Source organism: Leptosomus discolor, chromosome 1, assembly GCF_034619465.1.
Source record: "Leptosomus discolor isolate bLepDis1 chromosome 1, bLepDis1.hap2, whole genome shotgun sequence".
NCBI classification, from domain to species: domain Eukaryota; kingdom Metazoa; phylum Chordata; class Aves; order Leptosomiformes; family Leptosomidae; genus Leptosomus; species Leptosomus discolor.
The window spans coordinates 67,320,496-67,344,734 of record NC_141391.1 but is presented as its reverse complement, the minus strand read 5'-3'; the positions used below and the strand labels follow the sequence as shown (position 1 = coordinate 67,344,734).

Below are 24,239 nucleotides of genomic sequence, written 5' to 3'. Positions count from 1 at the left end.
AAATGAGATTTTGTCTTCATATGTTTGTAAGCTGACTGGAGGGAATAAATAATAATTTAAAAAAGAACAAAAAAAGAAATAACATTTTATTTCAAATGCTGGTGTACATCAATATTGCACCTTACAGGAACACCGCAAACAAGTACACATGCAAGGAGCTTTCTGATCCTCAGCCATACAAAATCCAGAACATGATACAGAAAACACTGAACATGTACATACACCTTTTTTTTCTGATGAGCAGAAGTGTTTAAATTAAACAAAAGTGAAGCACAATCCATATGAAGCAAACCCCCATTTTAATTATGTGTTGTGACCTAAGCAGGCAATTTTGTGGAACGTGTTGTTATTCAGCATCACATGTTGAATACTTACTTATGTCTCATCTTTTACCAAGAAAGCTTCCTCCAAGCAAGCTTCCACCAAGCAAGCTTCCCTGCTCCTTTAATCTTCCAAGTACATCTGCAGATAGAAGCTAAACAGCTCCAGTAATAACAAACTCGGTACTGAGCCAGTTGGCTACAAATATGAGGATTAACTGACTTCCTGTCCTTCCCACTTTCATCACGATTAGTGGAGGCTCATATTATGTCCAGGAGCCTCTGGTTATCAATTGGGCAAACAGACAGGAACCAAAATGGCAGTATAAAAAGAACGAAACAAGCAAACAAAAGACCTCACTGAGCAGCCATTTTGTCCGGGGAAAGCCCCTCGCTGTACAAATTCAAAGCAACACCAGCAGTCTGCATGTACGTGCTTAAAACCAGGAATAAAACAAAAAGAAGTGGCACCATAACTTTAAGGAATCAGCTCTCAAAACAAGTTTAGCGGATGCAGCTTAAAAAAAAAAAAAAAAAAAGGAAGAATAAATTTTCCATTACAGAAACTGCACCTTGTTAGCTAACAGAAGGATCAAGAGCCAGGCCACTACAAACTTTGTCTCATGACCATTTTTACCCAGCGTAAGAACCTGGACAGTTTGGTATACACACCATATTTGCCTTTCTTTGCACATCCTTCTCCCCAGCTAACAATTCCAGTAACAAAATAAGTATCCTTGTATCTGGTTACATGGGGACCTCCACTGTCTCCTTGACAAGCATCTTTTTGCTCTGTTTCATAACCAGCACAGAACATGTTTTCTGTTATTGCAAAGTTAGTGGATTGTTTGCAAGTGTTTCTATCAACGTAGGGGACTTCAAGCACTTTCAGTTTTTTGGATAGTCGTCCACCTTCAAATTCACGCCCAAAGCCACTAACCATCCCAGATCTTTGGTTCATCAGAACTTCATTAGCAAAGTCTGCTTCGGGGAGGCATGCTGCGATGATGTACTCGGAGAACGTGATAGGATCCTTCAGCTTTATTAAAGCTATGTCATTATTGTAAGTTTCAGCAACATATTTAGAGTGAACAAGTATTTTGTCCACGGTATGCATCGTTTCAGACTGTTCTGTCTTTTCTCTGTCCACTTCACCTGTACAAGATTATTAAAAGGGTTATTCTACGGAGATAGTATAAGAAATTAAGTACGAGCTTGATAAAAGAGGAAAGTAGTATACTCATTTCTAACACTTTGCCTAAGCCTTTATACCATACAAGTAAACTGTAAAAAGGTATTGCAGTATTTACTAGCAGCACCTGGATCAGTTTCAGTTCCGATCTTTTGACTATGGAGATTTTTGTACCAATTTACATAAAGGCACAAATCGATTGAGCTAAATTAATGCAACTTTGGGTGGAAGCTCTTACAGGGCTTGAGTCTGGCTTATATCAGGGAAGAGAAACCGGTCTGGGTCAAGACTAAAATAGCGCAACTATGAAGTTGTGTTGATCTAGTATCATGCCTCGAAAGTGAAGCAGTCATAAGTCATTTCTTCTTCCTCTGGTCAATGTGTCATAGCTTTCCTGAGTGTTCTTGCAGAAACAAATCTGCACACTTCAGATGTGTCAGGAATGATAAGCTTTCTGAAGAACCGCTACTCTGATGAACACAATGCTAGGCAAAAGTTCTAGAACATTTGTTCTTAATCACTTCCAACTAACTGGCAAAGAAGGAAGGGATGCATCATTATCATCTTCCACATCAGCTGCCCCTGATTTCACAAAGCAGGATTCCCACAATAACAAAAAATTATAAAAAGAAAAACAACGACAAAAAAGTAATAAACCATAACAAATAAAGTAATACGAGTACATCTCACACGAGGTTTAGAGCACAGAGGATTAGTCTGCAACACATGCTCAAACATCACAGGAGTAAAATAAATAACCACTCACCAACAACTACTTTGATTTCTTTAGATTGGTTCATGCAATGAGCTGCAGTAAGTATAAAGTTTTCATTCAAAATAGTTCCACCACAAAACTCTTCCCCTTCCTCGTTTAACAGAACAGCCTGCGAAAGACACAAAGGTAAGTGCAGAAAGAAAAAGAGCAATTTAACTGCAATGAGCTATAAACAGGTAATTGAATTCCCTGCACACTACATACATGCTTATTACTACAACATGTACGACTGTGCAGGTGGCTCCTGATGCTGCATATGCTAAAGACTGGCATGTACTGCCACAGTCTCAATTGTCTTTAGACGATGTAGATGTTTGGCTCCCATGTCACCTCGCTCATGGTGCTTAGTAACGTCTTTTAGGAATAAGACACTGACTGACCGAGCAGGGGGAGTGCAACCCCCAAATCACCTCATTCCTTGGATCTACCATAACAAAGAATTCCTGTTCAAGTTCTGTTCCCATTTGAGCTCCCCTTAGTGTCCCAAATACAGGAACCTGTTTTGGCCGGTCCAAACCCAAGAGGAAAACTTAGATATGAAACCGTATTTGTGAAGCAAATGCATGCTTTGTCTGACATGCCCTGGGGCGTACTACCTAAATGGACTGCTATCAGACAGAACTGGAGTATAGCCTGCAAAAAGGACACTGGCAGGCCAGCATGACTCAAAAGCCCTCTCTGGTGACAGGTTAAGCAGCACCACCTAAAATTGCGCAAAGCCTTTTATTTCGACATTTTAAGGCTGTAGTTTGCAGAACTGCACACCTAAGCGCCTAGGTTCACACAATTCAGGTACCTCCAGCTACAAATGGCGGTACTGCATGGGTAACATTCAGAAGGCAGCCAGGTTAAATCAACAATCGCACACTTTCCCTCAGAAACATGTTCTGCTTACATGCAGAGCAGAAACACCAGATTTACCTGCCATGGACATTCGCCAAGAAGACAGTCATCACCACCTACTATCCTGGTATTGACATACGGAGTCTTGCCACTTGTTCCATTGCCAGGACGGACGGTTGGGCTTTCTGTGGTAGTGACAATGTACTCCTCCAAAGTTCTTCCATTCGTGGGAGGGACATCTTGATCACTAGTTACATTGCTATTATCAGCGGGTAAAACAACAGATCTTTTTTTTCTTTTCACAAAAACTCTTCCACAAGGATACTTCACTGTAAAGATAAGAATGTTAAAATTAGAGATGGACAGAAACACCAGCACAACAACACCATCTCACAATAATTTAGCTAATACAGCTGTCAGCTGTCCCTTTTTCAAAGCACTAGCAAAACCTTGGCAGATGCAACAAAGGAGGAAGACCAGATGGTTTGAAAAATGAAAGCCATTTTGTAGTCCTAAAACTTGTCCATAGATTCAGTCTCTGGACAGTGTTTTCAAAGTATTTAAAATGTAAACCATCATCTTCAATTTTTTACATCGCTACATTCATGTCGTCGCCCTTACTAAAACCATCTGAATTAGGCACTGAGTGAAGTGTTAATTTTAAAATAATATGGCACATGACAGCAAATTATTATTAGTTATAAAGGATATAAAAACTGACATCTTGACTATATGGTTGACTCATCCCTCCCCCAGGTTTGCTGAAATACAACAAAAATGTGATGTACATAGCATTAATTGTAATTATTTAATGTCATCAGTTATTATTTGATTAGGTTAACTGAAACCTGAAGTACAAAAGTTTCTGCAAGCTGCTATTTTACATGGTGTCTAAGTGTTTAAGTAAATGAGATATAACTGAAATCACTTTTCCCCTGTCAACAGTGGAGTTTACTCAGGTAATTCTGTGAGAGGCACCTTGCAAAGGGTTCCAAATCAGCTAGATTTTGATAGGTCCATGGCATCACCTCACAAACGGAAGGCTTTGGAAATACGTATCAGTCGGCCTCAGTGTTAAATCTATGCCATGTAGAACACTGATGTTTCAAAAGCCATACCTGATGAAACGCAGCGCTTGCCATCCTCTGCCAGAACATACCCTTTTGCACAGGAACACAAAACATCCTTCTGTGCACTTTTTTTGACGCTGCAGAACTGCTCACATTCACCATTGTTTATTTTGCAGTACTTTGGTATGACTATAAAAGAGGTAAGTTTGGAGAAAAACCGTAAATATACACTGACTTCACAGAAGACGTCAAAGTTCACCAAATTAAACCACACTCTTTAAACAGGATCCGTATCTCCACCCATAAAACACCTGAAGCACATCTTAGCAATAACATGAGCTGCTAACAGCAGCTGATGGCTTACAAAGCAGTCACATCCACCGCATGAAACATACTTGCCAAGTCCAAGTGGGCCCAGCGGCCATGTCATGGTCAGCTTGAAAAAACAGAGACAAATGACAGTGGAAGAATGAATAAAACACTAACACAGAAGCCTAGACATTCGTCAATCCTCACACGATTCCTCCTTCCTGCCTTAAAAAACTCAGCTCATAGCTTCCCTCAGTCCTGCATCTGAACTTCATTTCCACACCCTCCAGTCTGAACTTCCAGGCTACCGATACGCACTCCACTGACATCATTAGGGTAGCAGCTGTGTGTCACAGAAGTGAGACTCAGGAAGGATTTATATGCAAAAAATGATCCTTTGCAAAGCTGAGAAAGTCTCTGCATTGTCTACTGAAATCTGCTACTGCATATGAGCTGAGCAAGGAGGCTGTACTTCTGAGCTTGGAATAAAGGCTCTTTGATATCGATTATACGAATCCTGTGCTGCTTAGTTTTTATCATCACGTTTTGGGGACTCAAGCTCATGTAGAGAGGCACTATCATAATTAAGAGGGCTTTCTTTGGAGCAAGTGTAACTTTGGAGCATTCACCAACACCATCCAGCTGTAGAGCCACCAGGGCTTTGTGTTTCTGGCACTGTCCTCCAACTCACTGTTGACTGCCATCCTGTTCTATGAATTTTTCCAAGAGGCAAATAATGCTCGTTAAGAAAGAGTTAATTCTCTACGTTTCAGCTGCCCAGGAAATTCACTGCCACAGTTCTCCAAAGCAGAAACCTACCAAATTCACAGTTCTTGCCCTGATAGCCATCCAAGCATGAGCAAGTGTAGGAACCAATTCCATCTTTACAGTGTCCACCATACTGACAAGGATTTGAGCTGCACTGGTCCCCATCTACAAAAACAAACCAAAAAAACAAATTACTGTAAGAGCATAAGCATTTTCAGTGAACTCTGAAGGGGTGTCAGTTTTAATAAGCAATCTTTCATCTTCCCTTTTAAAACCTATGTCCTGTGAGTTGCCACATTCCAGATGGAACAGAGTATAAATGTAATCATTCCAAATCAGCAATGATTCACACACATATCCTGAGTTTTGCAATCTGGTTTTGGTGGCTACTGTATGACAGCATGTACACAAACCTTCTTTTCGTAGGAAGACAAAGTAATACATCATGATCAGAGTATACACCACTTACAGAAAAGGCTGTGAAAGCAGACAGCACATTTCTACGTTGCAACTACTGTCTAAAGATAATTAACCTTTTGGCCTCTTGCATTTCCCTACAATTTCCGCATAATAATGACAGCTTTTATTTCCTTAAAGGTCATCTCATTGCTTGTGCATGTCTTTTGCCTGTAGTGCTGTGCATTTAAAGAAACAGACACAAGCATATTAGTCAGAAGATAAACAAAACAAAACAAAACTGGCTTACAAAGCCCTGCTAAATTCATGTGTGCAGTCCAAATTCCTGTTTTGCGCTGCTTAGAGTACTAAAATTTTTCCATTGTATCCGTTGAGGTATGAGCTCGAGCTTCAAAAAGTTTGCTCTCACCTCACACTCCCCACATCTTCGCAGGGATCTCCTACTTCTGAAAGGTAGTTCTGCAGCTTTTCTTCCTTTCCATGACCTGGACACAACTGGCTGACCTGACTCCAGGGCCCCAGCCACACGTATCTCACAAACTCAGCTACACGTAGGACAGTGAGGCTACACTGAGTTTGCAGACGTGTTCCACGTAGCAGGCCTTTCTCCCACCCCCACAAAGGTTTCTCACTCCCGCACTGATGCTCGCTGCCATGGTCTCTGCCATCTAGTGACCTTCTGTAACAAGTGTGTTTCCCCGTCACGTGATCCTGCTGGGCTCTTCTGCACCGTTCGATAAGAAAAGCAGGATGTCTGGAGAAGTTACACTTGTTTAACAATTCGTTGCTTTAGACAACACAATCCTCAAATTTCTGTATTTTACCACTTGGTCTGCCCCTGTTTGGAGCAGCTGGAAGAACAGCAATGCCCACAGAGGAGACAAGATGCAAGAAGCTGTTCATGCTAAGGGTCCAGCTTGCCACCTGCATGGTGGCTCTGGCCTGCAACCTCATCTGCTGCAGCTTTATCTGCCACAGGGAACACCTGCTGGGCTTTGTGTACGGCCCCCACACCTCAACATCCCTTCTGTACCTGCACGTGGCCAAAACCAACAGCACTCCAAATGCTGCTTCTGTGTGGTCCACCACAGAGGCGTTGAAGACTGATGTCCATCCTCCGCAGAGGAAGGCGAGACCAACATTTACCAAAAGAAAGACAGACTTGAGGCCTGCAGCACAGCTCCTGGTTTCTGCCTCCTCCGCAGCGCCAGAGCTCTCCATTCTGTAGTGGTCTTAGCTAAACAGCATCCTACTGTTAGAAATCCTACTTGTTTAGCTTTTCCCTACGGTAGTTGCCACTGTGGTAATGAGTTTTATATCAACATTGCACAAAAGCATTGCAGAATTCTCTACTGAAAAAGGAAGCAAGAACAAATTGTTCTAGTAACTTGGTTGAGGGTAGCTGTGGTTTTTAATACTTCTGAACACCAATAAAGCATTCGTGGACTGTGGTTTAAAATGTACGAAATTGGCATTTCTGCTAGGAGCACTGGCACTGACGTTCTGCTTGATATTTCAAACTGGTGGTTTGAAATTTTCCACTCCTGTTCCCTGCAACACTGACGCAGGCTTTGCTTGAAATTTCAGCCTGTAGAGTTCATCCCCTGCTTAGAAGATTGTGAAAGTCTGCATCTTCTTTGTGGCAACTGTCTTCAATTTTCTGCAGACGCCAAAAGACAAAGCTGAGCTGTCTTTGGTTAACATTTTTGAGGCACTCCTAACACGCAAGCTGTACACATACTTTCAGAAGAACACATTACCAAACACTAATACATTAAAAATCTGTCCCTGCATAGTGATTATGACCACTAGAACTCTAATAAATACAACTCGGACCTTTAGAAAAAAGCAGAAAAGAGTGATGGGTAGTGTCTGCTAATCTAGTGGCATGTCATCCTTGAATGCTGAACAGTTCTGCATAAAACACATTCCACAAAATGCTCTAAAATACAGGAATCAACATCAGTCTGGTATGGATGGTGACGCGAAACTGGCAAGCGACTCTGCAACAGTTTAATAACTTTGTGTTGGCTGCGGCATTTAAGCGCCACCATCATCTATGACTCTTTGCATCCTGAATTCCCCAATCCGAGGCTGCCCCTCTGGAGGACAACTGACCGGCAGAGTCACACGCCCAGTTTCTGCTTTTCACTGTCCTTTGCATGCAAAGGGCCCCTATTTTTTTTTGAGAGGACAAAGATCATCCCAGCAATTGGAGGCAGCTGAACCTTGCCTTTGAATGAAGCGACTGGGTTCAAGCAACAGCAAGGCAGTAAATCAGATTCCTTCTTCAGAGGAAACAAAGCGAGGATGTCCCACAGTGAAAAGAGAGGAAGCAAGGGAGCAGGAAGTGGTTACTTAAGAGGCACATCCTTTTTAACCTCGCATAAGGAAGCTTATTTCTCCCAACAAACACAGTGTTTCTTACCTACATAGGTGTTCCAGAATTCCTCCTACAGGTAGGTGCGGGAAAAAGGGAGTAAAAGGAGACAGAAAGAGTTAGATGAGAATTACTGAATTCTTCAGAAAAATATTAGAGTTTTCATACAGAGGATACTTGCAGGTAACGATTGTTAAAACAAATATTTAAGTTACAGGCACATACGGTGCCTTGCAGCCTGCTATTACCATTTAATAAAATAAACCCATATGATCCATCTATACTGCCTGGCTCTACAGAAACAAGTCTCACGAATTTTTCAGAAATATCTAAAACTCCTTAGAGATTTCCCAGTGTGACTCTCTCAGCACAGGGCACTTGATTTCTTGCATAACTGTATCTTTCCATCAGTTTTGACTGAATTTACTTACATTCCTGTAATGCCAAATTCTCAGTGTGTGTCGTCCCCCCCCCATACTCCCATCAATCAGGACCTCAGAAATCCTGAGATTTAAAAATACTTTGTCAAACTTGTATTCTTCTTTCCCTGCGCTCTGAGGACTCCAGGTATGCTGTCTGTCCAAGACGGTCCTTTTCAGTGACATCTGGTCACCAGGCAGAACAGGCTGTGCTGGTTCTGCTATAGATCAGCCAGCTTTTATGCTCTGAGGTACCCTGGCAATGCACCCATGACTCCCCACCCAGGTCACTTCAGGGCCACTTCAAGAACATTCTGGCCATCAAGTAATATTAAAGTGAAATGAATCTGGCCTTAACTCCAGTTTCAGGGCCACATAGCTACAGCCAATGTTCCCAATTCCCTTCCACTATCAAGTCACTTCAAGTTTTCAAATATCACCTTTTCCACTGAGCTCAGACCCCATAGCTGCCCCATCTCTTTAACTCTCCCTTGAGCTTGGGAACAGATCACATTTCTGTCTGAAGTTAAGTATCCATCAGGGCAGGGCAGGCGACATAAGAGTCACACATACAAACTTCATTCCACGGGGGCAATTTAAGGCATACAAGAACTGTCCACAATATACATTCTGTCAATCCAGGTACTGACAGAGAGAGCCACAAAACGGTAAGCCCTGCAAAGCTGCTTGAGGTAAGTTCAGCAAATTCTCCCATGAAGTTCCATGTCAGCATTTGCCTTCTCAACCTTCCTGTGGACCTCCACCTAAGAGCTCTTGACTGTAGTCATGACACTCAGCTATGCCACCCAGATAGGGTGAACACATTTCCAACACGGGTAGTATCAAAGCATTTAAAGGTCAAATACCTCACAATGGCAATTAAACAGATTACAACAGGTAAAAGAATGGAGGCTTTAAGGTGGGCTGGCCTTGCAAGAGCTAAATTAAGACTGTTACCATACATTTATGCCTTAGCAATTCCAACCACAGCCAAAAGCACTACTTATTCTTTGTGTTAAGTGATTGGGAGTAACTTGTGAGTTTTGATGCCCAGCTCAAAAGACCTTAACACTATTTGGTAAACATTAAATATATAGACCTATGTTTTGTATTAGTTCATCCTTACAGTTTTCTCCTGGTCTTCAAAGGCTTCTCTTGCTTCTTCTTTGGAGCAGCGCTCCTCATTGCATTCTCTTTCAATATTCCCTTTCTTCCATTCCTCCAAAAAAGAGTTAGCACGTTTTGTTCTTTCCAAGAAGTTGTCAGCATTTTCTTTCTTGATGAATACTAGACAATAGAGAAAACGATACAGGTGGCAGGTAATATTTGGTGGTGGTAAAAAGTCATTAGAAATAAGCGAAGTAGAAACAAAACCAAAACAGACCCTTTTGCCACTCTGTCCATACACAGCATTATCTGTGAGGCCCGTCCTCACACAGACTGATATATCTCAGGATGTCTCAGAGCAGTCTCCCTCTGAGAATGAGCAACCCCAGGACAAACTGTAGGCCCCCAAAATTCTCTCCTACAGTTTTTAGTCTTGACGATAAGAACATGCAGGTTGCCGCTGAGGGCTTATGTTTCTGTCACTCCTGCTCAAGACTCCAGTCTTGAACAGAATGACTTTCCCTGAAGGCCAGAGAGACTGCATTCCTTGACTTGGTTTTTAAGTTGACCACCAGGCAACACCACCACCTGCTCCAGGGGTTTGTGATGCAGAAACTAAGTGCCACGCAAACTCAGGATGCAGTAACGTAGCTACTGACAGATGGGAAAAGCCCATTTATGAGCTCTACTGCCCTTCACCACCCCAAATCCCCCTGCACTGCTGTTGGGTTTTCCTTCCCTCTTAACACCGCCTCCCAACTGCCTGTAGAAATGTTCCCACCTTACTGATCTCTGTGTAGGTAGAGCTAAAGCAGCTGCATTCTAAGATTTAACGAAGAGCAGAAGTAAACAAACGTCAGCTTTAGCAGGAAAGTACAGCCTGAGGTCAGTTTGCTGACTTGTTTTTTTAAAACCGTGGTGACAGAGAAGCGTTAAGACCTGCTGCCTTCAAGTTCAAGATGCAGGTAGCTTTTGATTTAAATTGAAGGATCAGAGGCATTAAACTCAGCTCAGCTACTTGGCTGCGTGAACAATAGTGTTATTCTCCAGTGACCGGTGCACACATTACCAGACAGGAAAGATGGAAACAACACTGGAGTAAATAGATTGCCAATTACCCTGAAAAAAGCATATATTCTAGGAAAGTTTGCAGAGTTTGGAAGCTGGCATTTAATTATGTTCTAATCACCTGGAATTTAAAGAGAGAAAATACTTTCCAATCACAGACTGGAGTGTGGAAGACAGGGCTGAAGATGGGACTTCAAGGCCAATGGCTAACGCTCAGTGGGCAGCTTGCACGTAGTTTCTGGAGCACGCTTCATACAGCTCAATTCAGCAACAAATAAATTTGCTGATAGTAATCATATACCCTAATACCCTCTAAGAGAACAGAAAGGAGGCTTATTCTGCTTTCACTGAAATTGGTGGATCAGCCACAGGCAGCCAAATTCTTCTAGTGTTATTTATACTAAGCAATCCCACACAGCCCACCTGTAATTTAGACCCGCTTACTCTGAAAAGGCTCCTCGCAAGGAAAGCTTACAGAAAGTGCTTGTAATTTGTAGGTCAGGCACTGTTAGTTCATTCACCCACTATCTTATTTGCCCTTAAATCCGTCTCTGCAGTGGCAGGAAGCAGCTGGTGGGGTTATCGCCTCTATATTCCTTTGCCTCCACATCACCCGTGTAAGCGGATGTTTTTGTAAACTTGAACTAGCTGAAGAGTCTTCTGAGGCTGGTCATTCTCTTTCCCAAGCTGTCCGTCATGCTTCCTTCTTTGGAGACATCAAGGAGCAACAGGCGTTGGTCAACTTAAGTAGGACGTTCCAGAAACGCATGGAAGACCTCATTTTAAAGCCTAAGCAGGCTGACTCATTGAAGGAAGAGTTCACAACTTTATGAAAAGCCACTTGCTGATGCTTCTCTGGACTTTGGTGTTGACCCTAATGGCACAAACAGGGGGGCGGCTCCCTGCCCCGTGCCCCAGCCTCTCCACGGCCAAGCGCACCCAACCAAGCCTCGGCCAGGCTTCCCCTCACCGACACCCAGCGCGAATGGCGGGGAGGGCCAGCAAGCCCATTTTATAGGGGGAGGAAACGGGAAGGTGCAGCAGCCTGAGAAAGGTGTGGAGGGGAGCAGCAGCGGGACATGGCACCCCTGGGGCTCAAGCACCCCGAGGTGCCCCCTGGCAGCTCCCTGCCCCCGAGGCGGAGCTCGCCTGTCTTTCGGCGGGGTGTGCGGAGGGTGCAGACAAGCCTTCAGTCGTTTTGGAAACCGAGCCCCCCCGCCCCCGGGGAAGACGAGCCCTGGGGTGCCGCTCCCGTCCCCCCTCCGCCGCCGCTTCCCTCGGCGGGGGACGGGAGCGCTCTCCCCCTCACGCACCCCGGGGTGCGAGCCGCCACCGCCTCCCGCCTTCCCCCAGCCGCCCCCCCCCCAAAAAAAAAAAAAAAAAAAAAGCCTGTAAAGAAGGGGACACCCCCCACCCCACCCCAAAATGAAAAAAAGGTGCCGCCTTACCGCCTCTTTCAGCCCGGAGCTCTCCCGCCAGCGCCGCGCAGAGCAGGAGGAGCAGCAGGCGGCCGGCCATGGTGGCGCGGAGACCCCCCCCCCCGCCCCTCAAGCTCCTGCTGCTGCCGGCGCTGCGGGGCCGCGTCGCCGCCCGGCGGGACGGGACGGGACGCGACGGGAGCCGAAACCTTCACCCCCCCCGGGCGGGGAGAGACTGAAGCGACGTTGCTTCACCCTGCCCAGAAATAGCGGAAGCGCCGGGGAAGGGGCGAAGGCGCCGCGGGATTTCTCAGCCGGGGAGGGCCGCCTGATGAGGAGGCTCTTTTCTTTTGGGTTGTTTTTTTTTTTTTTGGTGTTTTGTTTTTTTTTTTTTTTTTTTTTGAAACCCAAAGGAGCCGGCTTTTTTAATTGCACCTTTTATTTGCGGGGGAGGGGAAGTGAATCGTCAGTTGAATAAGCCCGCGGTGGCCGAGGATGGCCACCGGGGCGTGGGGCTCGGTGCCAGGCCGAGCAAGGGCAAAGCCAGGCTCCCACCCCCTCCCCAAACCACCCGGCACCTTTGGCAGCTCCCGCTCGCCTTTCCCACATCCCAGCACCATCACCTGCTGGCTCCGCGCTTTCAACGCTCAGGGCCTGGTGACCTTCACCTGGCGCTTGCCTGGAGCTGGCCTCCATCTCCTCTTTTTTGGGGGGTTTCCCTTGGTTGTGCCCCGGGTGAGGCCTCTGTGCGAGGTGGAGGCCGCGTCTTTGGTGCTTCCAGAGCCTGCCGTCGTGTCTCCTTCATCTTCTTGGCTTGCTTAAACAGGCTGTTACATTAAAAATATACCGAAACCCCAGCTTTGTTTTAAAAAAGTCACTCTGTGCAGCCATCAGTACTGGTTGTTTTCTTGCAGCATTTTACCCTTTTTCTACAAGAAGATGACTTGTTCATAAATGTCATTATTTGCGGTGAAACATCACAGAGAAGAAATCATCCTGTGGAGCATGAAAAAACCCCAGTCTGCTCTAGCTTGAGAGGTCTGGAGGGATGATTTTGCAATGCTGAGTGCCTCCTCTCAGTGAAAATGAGGCTTTATCTGCTGGAATCACAGAATCACAGAATGTCAGGGGTTGGAAGGGACCTCAAAAGACCATCTAGTCCAACCTCCCCCTGACAGAGCAGGACCACCTAGAGTAGGTCACACAGGAACGCATCCAGGCAGGTTTTGAATGTCTCCAGAGAAGGAGACTCCACAACTTCTCTGGAAGCTGCTCTTAGTCACCTTCCTCCCTGGGGATATGTTCTGCTGGCATATATGCTTTCCTTTTAGGAGTAATGAGAACCTCTGGGGTATGTTTTCGTACTGTAAGACCTCTTGTTTCTCAGGTCGCTGGAATTTTTCCAATTTTTCTACTTTTCCCAATTCAGTTCAGTACTTAAATGAACAGTATACCATACTATGTCGGTAAAGCAGGTTGTGGGATGTTCAGTGTTGCATGGTATATGTACCATATAATGTCAATTTTTTCCCCTAATAATAAGAGTGTGGTCAGTTGTCCAACTTGCTGATAAGCTTTTGCGATTGAGCTGATATTCAGCATGATTTGAATGAATCCAAAGTGTAAGTTTTGCATAAGAGACTTAAACTGTTTTCTAATCTCCTGGTCAGTTTTACCTCCGTCACCTTTTCATGCTTAGACGAGAAGGTACATTTTTTTAATGGTATAGTTGATGGTTTTTTCAGAGTGCTTCAGGTTCTACCATTTATGCATTAAAGCTTTAGAGAATGGGCTTTGGCCAGTGTTTTGCAGATGGTCAGGCAATTATCCTGTTCTGGTTTTAGATCTCAGGACAGAGAGTACAATTTAGATTATACTGGACAACAAATGAAACAAACTCCCTTTCGTTTGCCTTCTTCTGTATCGATGAGCATAACACCAAGGCAAAGATAAGATTAAATCACTGGTATTTTTCACCACTCGTAAATATAGGGTTAAATATTACACTTAATAGCCTTACTGCAATAATACTTGGTGCAAGACTACTAAGATCAAGTTTTTGTAGCAGACCTGTAAATGTGGAATTAACCTTTTCACAGCTTTCTTGTCCTGGAGACTCTCTACAGTTCCTCCTCCTCAAATCTACCTGTTGCCACTGCAGCTGTTGGAGAAAGCTACTTTAACATAAGCTAAAAGGAACACTTATTTCTTCTGCTATTGCATCATTATGTTACAGGAACCATCAGCATAGGAAGTTGTGAAAGCCAGAAGCATAAATGTGTTCGAAAGAGATTGCACACACTTGTGGACAACAGGTTCATTGATGACTATTGAACCTAATGCAACTTCTGGCTGAGGAAGTCTGTACATCACTGGTTACCAGAAGGTGAGGGGGTAGCTAGAGGAAGGGTCATGGTATCCTTGATGTGTTGCTGACAGTCTTTCTCTCAGCATCTAGCTCCATCCCTTAGCAGAAATGGATGCAGAACGAGAGGGCCTCTGAGTCCAATTTGTTACGGCCATTCTGTGCCCGCTTGACAAGCCACGCAAGTTTACAAACAATACCGATAGGGAAGAAGCTATTTTATATATTCAGGGAGGCATTAGGCTCGTTTCAGATCATTAATAGTGGTGTGGGTATCACATGTACCACATATCCATGATAATGAGGAAATGCTTCAATAAGAAAATGGCACAGAGGGACTGGGGGGCGATAACACGATCTGGAAATGCTGTGGTTCAACATCATTAATCCATGTGCTTCTGCAGCCAGTCAATGTATTTGGATACCCTTGTGTAAACCCCATAGCTGCCTTTAACAGCACAGCCCTTTCCCCAGCTGACAATCCCAGTCAGAAACCAAGTGTTCTTGTACTTTGTAGCATGAGGTCCACCACTGTCTCCCTTACAGGAGTCTTTAACACCGGTCAGGTCTCCTGCACAGAACATATTCTCTGTAATATTTAAATCGGTCTCCTTTTCACATTCTTGTGTCTTTACACGTGGCAAATCAACTCTCATCAGAACAGAAGAGGTGGCACCTCCATCTAGTAGGCGTCCCCATCCGCTCACTGTGGAGAACTTGATGGAGGACAGTTCATACACTGCAAACCGTTTTTCGGGCAAACATATTGGCACCACATAGTCAGTGAGGTTCACAGGTGTTTCCAGGCTCAGCAGGGCAATGTCATTGTTGACTTGTCCATTCGTGTATCCTTCATGAATGATTATCCTCGCAACTCCACTTTCTTGCTCAGTTTTCTCATCGTAATTTATTGCGTGTTCACCTGGAAAAGTTATTAATTGCAGATCATGTCAGGCAGCTCCTTGATTCCTCAGAAGTTTGAGGAGATAGGGGGTTTCTAGGCTGACACCTCTTAAGGACGGTTCTCTTGTGCTACCAAAGCCTGCACATTTTGTCTTTCACTCTGGTTTGCCAGGATGAGAGGCTGCCACCACACCCACAGCTCGAGAACATGAGGAGGGGAAGATACATACCCAGTCTCACCCGAAGCTGTTTAGGATGAGTATACTCCAAGCAGTGAGCTGCAGTGACCACCCACTCTGGGGAAAGCAGGGTACCGCCACACTTTTCTTTCTGATTCTGTATTATAAGGGCCTGACAACATAAAAGCAAATTTATGTCTCGCATCAAATGTGCTTGACCTGAGTCTCAGTAGAGTTGGGTTTCATACTGCCTCTTTCTGTTACTTTATGCAACTGTATTTGAGAGTACTGTGCTGATTTGCATGGAGGATTTAGGAGGGGAGGTCTTCACATTGACATTTTCTCCATCTTGTGGTGTGGACCCTGCTGCCTATTACAGCCAAGAGTATAACCCCGTAAGCCACAACTAAAATCCTTGCTGGCAGTAGGGTTAAAGACTAAGGGGTCAGGAGACAGAGGAGATTGCATGACAGCTCCACTCCTATGAAAGCAGGCACTCCAGAACAAGGCTAAGGTTCATGAATGAAACAGGTGGATCTGCTGGCTATGGATGAAGAGAGAATTTGGTATCCAGACCTGGCACTTTTTGTGGTTTTTTAACAGGACATATTTAAAACAATGAATTTAAGATAGTGGTCTCATAAGGGAAAGAAAAAAGGCAATGAAAGATTTCTGAAGACTTACTTGCCATGGACATTCACCTGGAGGACAGATTAAACCACCTACTATTCTCCCTTGTGCAGTTGCATTTTTTTTTGCCAGCACTGGTATTTTTCCACATGGGTATTTCACTGAAAAAAAGAAAAGAAAAGAAAAGAAAAAATCCTCCTGAACAAAGGGCTGCAAGCATGATTCTATTGCACTGAATTCACAGCAAAATGTGTAAGGTCTTCAGTGAAGCTATGCTAGCTGAAAAACTGGTTTCTAGTCTGGGAGCATGGGTTCTCAAAGGTAATTTAAAGCAGCTCAGCAGGTCAGTAGTCTTTTTGTTTGGAAACAGCCAGAAATGCTTTTACAAATAGAGTGCCGGCCCATACCTTATCATTGACATATGTTCACCTACCACAGGATTTTGCAAACAATATACCTGCTTAAGATATATGTCAATGTAATGAGGTAGGCTGCAGGCTGGAGAGCAGAAGTGACTCTGTCAAGCTTTGTGGTCTACATATTTTCAGTGACCCTGCTGACTTTAACTCGGTTGTACCAAGCGCACAACATCCAGGCATGGTGAGACACAGGCTTAAGCGTGGGATGTGCAGCTTACTATCCCTTGTTTGGGCGGACCCAAAGATCTCCTAAGAGCAGACACTATGTCTTCTGGTATGTCTCCTGGCAGACTGTGCCTAGTTTGCTTGGGTCCAGAGCATCCTTGATTCTTCTGGACTGTACATCCCAGTCTAAGGTCTGTTTTTAGCCTGAGCAAGCATGTGAAGATGGGCAATAGGAGAATTAAATCTTGAGGACTTGAACCTGCAGCTGAGCTGCAGTGCAGAGGAAGCCGTGGTGTTTTCACTACATCTTTCGCTCAACAGAGTCTTCCTTTCAAGAAGAATGCGTTCTACCCTTGGGGTTTTTTGTGTGCCATGTGGCTGTGCTGTAAGACAGCACACCGTCCCTTCCATCCAGCGGTCACTCTGCGGTAACGCTGTGAGGAGGAGTGCTTGCTTTCTATCGCTTTGGGAGCCAGGGCCCTGTGGTCTACGCTGAGCTGAATCCGACATCTCCGTGGATCTGTAATAGCCTGAACGTGTCAATTACTTCCGCTGAAATGAAGATAGCATCAAGCTTTTACAGGTACAGGCAAGGTATGGAGCAACAGGACTAGCTCTTCGCTGGCAGCTAGTGAAAGATCAGAACAGACGTAGCCCAAACCCGTACCCTCTAACCCTGTAGGCAGGGCAACACTAGTCTGGCCGTTTGGAAGGGCCATTGTGAGAGAGGACAGAAGGACAGTGAAGCGACTGGCAGTCTGGCAGTTTTGTCTCCTTGCAACACACGGTCAGCGCTATGGCTATTGTGGTCCCTAAGAAGAAAGTAGCAACAAATACATCTTCCTCACAGGGGAAGACATGCTGAAAAGCCTGTGGGGAATATTGAATTCTTTGTTCTCAGCTTTTAACAAAAGCAGCTTCCCCATCACGTGATATTGCAGAATCTGTTAATAAGGGATAAGCACATTAGCAGCCTTTTTTTTCTAATGAAATTGCTGTTGTTGAGAGCTAGGTTGTCATTATCAGTTCTCTGCATGAGTGCTCCATTGAGGTGTGTGTAGGGGGGGCGTCACCCCTCAGAATTACTTCGCATGCTCCCTGCAGCTCTGTCCGTTATGTTCACGTCCCCAGGGGTCTCCTTTTCACCTCTATTGAGGTAATTCAAGTAGGCATCTGCAGTAGAGTCAGGTGCCAACTTATGTGTTGGAAAAATAATTAACTCACGATACCCTAGTCCTGGTTGAAATTTACGTTGTCAGATGAGTGAGAGAAATATCTAGCCATAGTGTCTGGAGGAATAACAAAGTGTATCAGTTCTACCAGATAAGAAGAAAAAAAGGAGGAAAAAAAAAAAAGGAAGAAGAAGAAAAAAGAATAACTGGTTTTCTTTGGTTTTAGTAGGCCTTTTCCTCTCTTGACTCCTGTGCTGAAATAAATATGGTAATAAAATCCATAGTCACAATTTCAGATTGGAGATCCAACAATAAAGCAATGCTGCCCCCAAAATATTTTCCCACTGTGTGTGCAAGCTAAAACAAAAAAAGGACTTCTGAGGCCCAGAGCCCCTCCACTCACCAGAACCCCCTCAGCCTGACCCCAAATCCCTGAGTACCTACTGCTCTGCTTTATTTAGACCAGCTGGCCGTGAGCTTATCTCCACTGCTCAGTTCTTTTCTACTAGACCGGTGGCAAGAACACTCCCCAAGGAGGAGACAAGGCTTCACCTCCCTCTTCACTTCTAGCAGGTGGGATGTTCAAACCCAAATTTCCAGTGTCCCAGAGGACTGGACCGCTGGGGCCACGAAGGAGAGGTCCGAAGGCTCCCTGCTGGGTGTGCACACTTTGCCAGCTGTTTTTGTGGAGTGTCTAGCTTCCACCAGAAGCCCAAACGTGCTACTCTGGACCCTGCCCCTGAAGAAGAGGTGGGGAGCTGGTGGCTAAGGGTTGTACCTGGCACCTCCTGATGTGTACGTGTTGAAAACTTTTCTTCCCGAACCGGCTTAGACTTAGCATCGGGCTAGAAGTATCTTACCTTGGGGAATGCAGGACACGCCATCACCCGCTAAAGTGTAGTCGTCCGCACAGAAGCACACTCGTTTTTCGGACTGCTTGTCAGTGCAGTACTGTTCGCAGCCACCATTGTCGTAAATGCACTTCAGTTTGTCAGCCATGGCTAAAGTCAGAGAAAGAGCATTTAGGTTTCCAAATGTGGATCGTGGTGCTTAACAGGAGTCAATTGCAGCTGGGAATATTGAAGGGGAAGCAAGGCAGCAAAGTGGATTTCTGTGATTTATGCACAGCGCCTTCCACTTGGCGAAAGCTAGGTGGGCCTGGATCTCCAGGGATTAGGGAAGAAAAGGCTATGCTTAAGAAATATACAGCTAAAACTAAATCACTCTGCACTTATGCAGTAGCTGAGCTGTCTAAAGGATGGAGGTGGTGTAATTGTGTGGTAACCATCGTAATATATGACTGAAAAATTCTAACTGTTTTGTATTTTGCCGTTTCGCAGAAGAATGCTCTGGCATGACTGTTGAGGCTGCCTGATAAGGCTTGATGAGTGCCTAGTCCTTGTTTGGGCTCAGCGTGTTCTGAGGGTGTAAGTGTAACAGTCGATGCGCAGAGCCCACTGAAATCAATGGAAAGATGTTTACTGACTTCATTAACCGCTGGATCTGTCCCCTCGGCCTTTGTACGAGGCAAATGCAGCGTAGTTCTCATTCACATACAGTACAGCACCGAGCTTCTAAGTACAAGTAACTTCAGCATTTGGGTAGGGAAAAAAAAATTCCTCCTCTTCACTCAGGTGGCGCACAAAAAGCGATTTTACCTTTTTTTTTTTTTTTTTACAAAGTCCTCATAGGGTAATAGTTATCTTGCTGCCTTGCAGTGCCTGACTGCCAGCTGGTTAGCTCCATCACGCGACACCGCAGGCAGCGTGAACAGTAGCTGTCACAGCTAGAATGATGTCGAGTGATAACGATTGCTACTGTTTACCTCAGTGCCTTGCGTTTGCATTGATAATGGCATTTTTGTTTCGTTAAGCTATGCCAGAGCTGACCTTTTTCACAGCTTTTGCCCTCATATTCGACGGGACAGCGGCAAACGTAATCCTGAAACTGGTCATCACAACTCCCGCCGTTCTGACAGGGGTTGGAGTCACACTGGTTAGGGTCTGTAAAAACATTCAGTGTCAGTCCGGCTCACGCGAAGAGCTGCAGCAGCGGGAGTGTTTTCTCAGCTGTTAGAACATCCCGAACAATCATACCAGAATAGATGTGCCAGAACTCTTTCTAGAAGAAAAAGATACGAGATTTAATTAAAGAAAACTTAGCTTGGGTTAAGTCCTACACCCCTTGTAGCACAGGAGTGGTTACGGACAGCCACAGTGATGCCCCTTTTTTCCTTTATAGTTTATGACAGTTGATATCCATAAAATATTCTATATTGTTTTCTACATTATATCCATATACCAATAGAGAAGGGCACTGCATAACACACACAAATAGGTTATCCATCAATAACCTCCATATACTTGAGGTGGGATTGACTGAAACAAATGTTACACAGTACAATTTAAGGTATTGTCAGGCCAGGAATTACTGGGGGGTCGGGGAGATGACTTAAGACAGCATCCGCTTTCCCACTGCCCCCCAGACAGGTACTGCCTGGGGTGGCCCACACAGTATTGCCCTCCTGCAGCTCACTCCTGCTGCGTGTCCCCCTATAAATATAAGAGAAAGACGCAAACAGCAGGACACAAAGTGCTTTCTTTGCTCTCACAGTTTAAAACATCAAAGCACACCCTTTGGGTAGGGGGAGTCCATCTGACAGTGAGTGCTCACCCAGCCCCTTGTTACTTACTGTCCTCTCATCATCACGGTAAATCTCTCTTGCTTCCTCAAAGGAACACTTTTCTTCCATGCATTCTCGCTCGAGTGACCCCAGTTTTATCTCTTCGAAGAAGCTGTTGGCTCGTCTTTGCCTTTGCAAAACACTGCTTGCCTCTTCCTGCTTTAGAAAGACTGAAAAACAGCGGCATGTTCTGTTTGTCATACAGCTGCGCTCTCCAGACAGAGAGGATGGGGGGGACGATTTCTCTGAAAGCTTTTCTGCTTCCCAAGCTTTTTCTGAGACGCTTTAAAAAAAAGAGGTAGGCAAATGTGAAAGAGCCTCCTTTCTCTGGCCTGCCTCCCGGGTAAAGTGGCAGCACATGGATTTTACAGAGGGCAGAGCTTAAGAGAAGATGGTGTGTTACATCGGTGTCAGCAGCTCCTAAGGTATCATCAAGTATCATATAGTCAGTCTCAACGTGCACAGCACAGTTTCTTTCAGTTCTAGCAGCTGAAAAGCCTGTGCCACTTTATCTAGCAGTGATGCACGTGGCAACACTTGATTTTCCTGTACTTGCTACAGTAAGTCACTTGGTGATAGATGGACCGCTGTCACACCTTCACCCACACTCACACGTTATCTCACACCCCTTCGCTCTTTGGACCCGCGGAAGGGACTTTCCCCACCACTAATAGACCACGATTTTAAAAACACTGCTTTAGTATATTTATCTCTGACTTTCTTCTGTAAAAAATGCTACATTAAGGTACACAGGAAGGCTGGACAATGCTGTTTGTGTTTCCTATTGGAGCCTGTGGATGGCTCCTAGCTGCTGCCAGCACCATAGACCACAGCCACGGGCGGTCTTCTCCCTGTGCGTCTCTGCTGTGCTTTGGAAAGACACTGGGTGCACAGGTTTGACAGCAGACAGCAGCAGAACTCGCTTCCTAGAGCTACATCAGCTTACGGCTGACAGAAGTGTGCGCTGGAAGAGCCGACACCATTGTCACCACGCTGAGCTGTTCCTCAGCTTTGGGAGGAAACACATCACAAAACTATGCCCTCCCAGTATAATTCGGGATACTGTGGTGTACTTTTGCTCCATGTACTATGCTGAACAAGTCTTGAAATAATTAATTTTGCATTTTTTTTCTCCTCCATCTCAGTAGGGGATTCCAGAGCTTCATGACAACAACTTAGATTTCAGCGCTTTTGACTCCTTCACCTGGGATTGTGGGTAGATTTGGGGATTGAGGCTGATGCACGTGATCTGCCTTTCCCCCAGGACATTCTCCACTACATGGCCCCTGAGAGAGCAGGAGTTACCTCCTACCTGCTGGAAGGGCCCTGAGGCGGTTGCTGAAGCGTGCGTCCTCACCGACATACACACAAACATAAGTACCGAGAGGGTTTATTCCAGTCTGTTGAGGTGTCTCTAAACATTTGAGTCTAACGAGAACATTTGCTGAATTACATGCAAAATAGTGGTAATATTCCCTATATTTCAAATTTACTTGGAGGAATAAAATATTGTGTGGGGTGCATTGAATTTATCCCAGGGTGCTTCATAAACATTTGCTCGTTGTAGGCACGTCAGCTGGATCTTTCTGCTGTGACTTCAGAGTCAGGCTGTGTGCATTTAATGTGGCTTTCTTTAAAGCCTTTTAATTAACCTTACGCTGCAGACACATGACACGTGTCAGTGCACAGGCTCAGACTCTGACAGGAGCGAGCCTGGGTGTGTGGCTGGGGACATCATCCCCCTTTTATTTGGGTGTTCTGAATGACAGAGTGTTGATCCTTTGCTTTGAAAAATGCCACAGTTCAATATGAAATAACAATAAATCCAAGTTCCTTTTTTCACGTAGTGGGCAGGCAGCTGATGTTTTGCCAGCTGTCTGTGCAGTGAGATAATGGATCCATTTGGCATTCTAGAGGTGCTTTTCTTTAGTTGCCAAAAGTGCGTGGATGCCATCACCGAAAGCAAACAAGAGCCTTCAAATAACTCACAGGCACAACCAGAGGCAGGACAAACATGCAACGATACTCAAAACTTGCAATGAAAATTAAGTCTGAGTAACAGGAGAGAGGTCCATTGACAGTAAATACAATTACAGCCATATCATACAACATACCTGCGTCCAGAGAAAGGGGAATCAGTAGCAGAAAGCAGAGAAACAAAGCCACGTACTGCCTGGAAACCATGATGAACCCTGCGAACCAGCGTCCTGGCAGTGTATTGACATTTCAGCAAGGACTGTTTGGCCAAAGAGCTCAGCTTCAAATACTCAGAGCCAGAGGAGGGGCCGGCGAGTCATGGAAACAGAGAAAGAGCCATGACAGCCCAGTGAGCTGAGCAGAAGGGCATATGCAAATGCTGCAATGTGCCCTTTTCACACAAGCAGGGAGCTTGTTTTGAAGTGCGCTCTCCTGACCTGTGCAAAGGCTGTGCTGATTACACAGGCTGCTACCCTGGGCCTTCATGTTCCATCTAACATGCCTTTTTCCTGAGAAACGTAAATGCCGGGACCCTGCGCCCGCATGACTCGCGCTAACTTGGCCACATAGCCCCCCATGCAGAGAGCAACAACGTGATATTTACCTCGAACCGGCAGTCGAGATACGGCCTTTCAGTGCTTTGGAGTATGATCAGACCACTGATATCTGTCTTTTCCTATTGCTCCACCGCTAATTGAAACTCTGCACTTCTAGCTGAATGAACTTGGAGACACTAATGAGTCAGCAAGAGACATCCTACACTGTTTCTCCCTGTCTTTACTGCAGGACCCATGTGTCCTGCACAAGTTGTACCAGCTGGAAGGGGCGCTGAGCTCACCCACGTTATATTTTATTAATAACGATAGGGGTTTGAGGGGTTAATCTGCAGACAATGTTTTATCTGGAACATAAACAGTCCTCTGATTTAATGGAAATCAATTAATGGCATCAGACTAGAGAGTGGACAACATTCTTGGGGAAATATTTACTTAAGATAGCAGTGAGCTAAAGAGCATGTTTGCCTATGAGAAGTGAAGCGTTGCCTGAGGGCTGGAATATTTTCCAGGCTGTTCTCCCCTTCCTGCATGGAAAGGCAGAAGGGTCAGCTCTGCATCTGAACACCGCAGCAAAGGAAAGCAACAGCTGGATTTTTGCTCGGCTGCCAATACTCAGCGTAACTCCCTGCAGAAGCTGTGATTGCTTAGGGAAGCTGGGCTCCCGACCATCCTTCACATGTGGTCCTGTTATTTTGTGGCAGTGCACACAGCTGGACATCCTGCTTTGAAATCGCTTGTCTACGTTCAGCCTGTGCCCAGGCCTAAACTGTTAACAGTCGCTCTATCACCTGACGAACCCTCACCACCCAGGGAGGGGAATCAGGGAAAAAGGAGAGCAGACCCATGGGTAGAAGTGAAACAGATTTAAGGAAACCACCAGCAATATCAACAGAGATATACAGAGTCATACTCAGCCAAATGAATATGCAGTTGTCACAGTCACCAGGAGAGCAGTCCTCAGGAGAAACCAGAGGAGGAGCAGAAGGAACCCCAGTAGAAACCCCACAGGAGCTCACTCTCTCCCCTCAGCAAACCTTCCCCCTTTATAATGACCATGACATTCTGGTATGGGCTACAGCTGTAGCTAGCTCAGGTCAGCTGCC

The 24,239-nt window shown here is 45.2% G+C and overlaps 2 protein-coding genes across 2 annotated transcripts; both read right to left on the bottom strand.

Moving 5' to 3' along the window:
- Positions 1–68: 68 nt before the first annotated feature.
- F10 (coagulation factor X) lies at positions 69–12,190 on the bottom strand. The gene is made up of 8 exons (XM_086482103.1): positions 12,117–12,190; positions 9,620–9,780; positions 8,123–8,147; positions 5,329–5,442; positions 4,249–4,389; positions 3,209–3,459; positions 2,279–2,396; positions 69–1,475 (listed from the first exon to the last, which is right to left on the bottom strand). The coding sequence occupies exons 1-8, from the start codon at positions 12,184–12,186 to the stop codon at positions 928–930; spliced, it is 1,428 nt and encodes a 475-aa protein (XP_086338229.1). The 5' UTR covers positions 12,187–12,190; the 3' UTR covers positions 69–927.
- Positions 12,191–14,834: 2,644 nt separating this feature from the next.
- Positions 14,835–22,786, bottom strand: F7 (coagulation factor VII). Its single transcript, XM_009946322.1, has 8 exons — positions 22,717–22,786; positions 20,612–20,772; positions 20,016–20,040; positions 19,809–19,922; positions 18,780–18,920; positions 16,218–16,324; positions 15,585–15,705; positions 14,835–15,373 (listed from the first exon to the last, which is right to left on the bottom strand). The coding sequence occupies exons 1-8, from the start codon at positions 22,784–22,786 to the stop codon at positions 14,835–14,837; spliced, it is 1,278 nt and encodes a 425-aa protein (XP_009944624.1).
- Between the last annotated feature and the right edge of the window lie 1,453 nt (positions 22,787–24,239).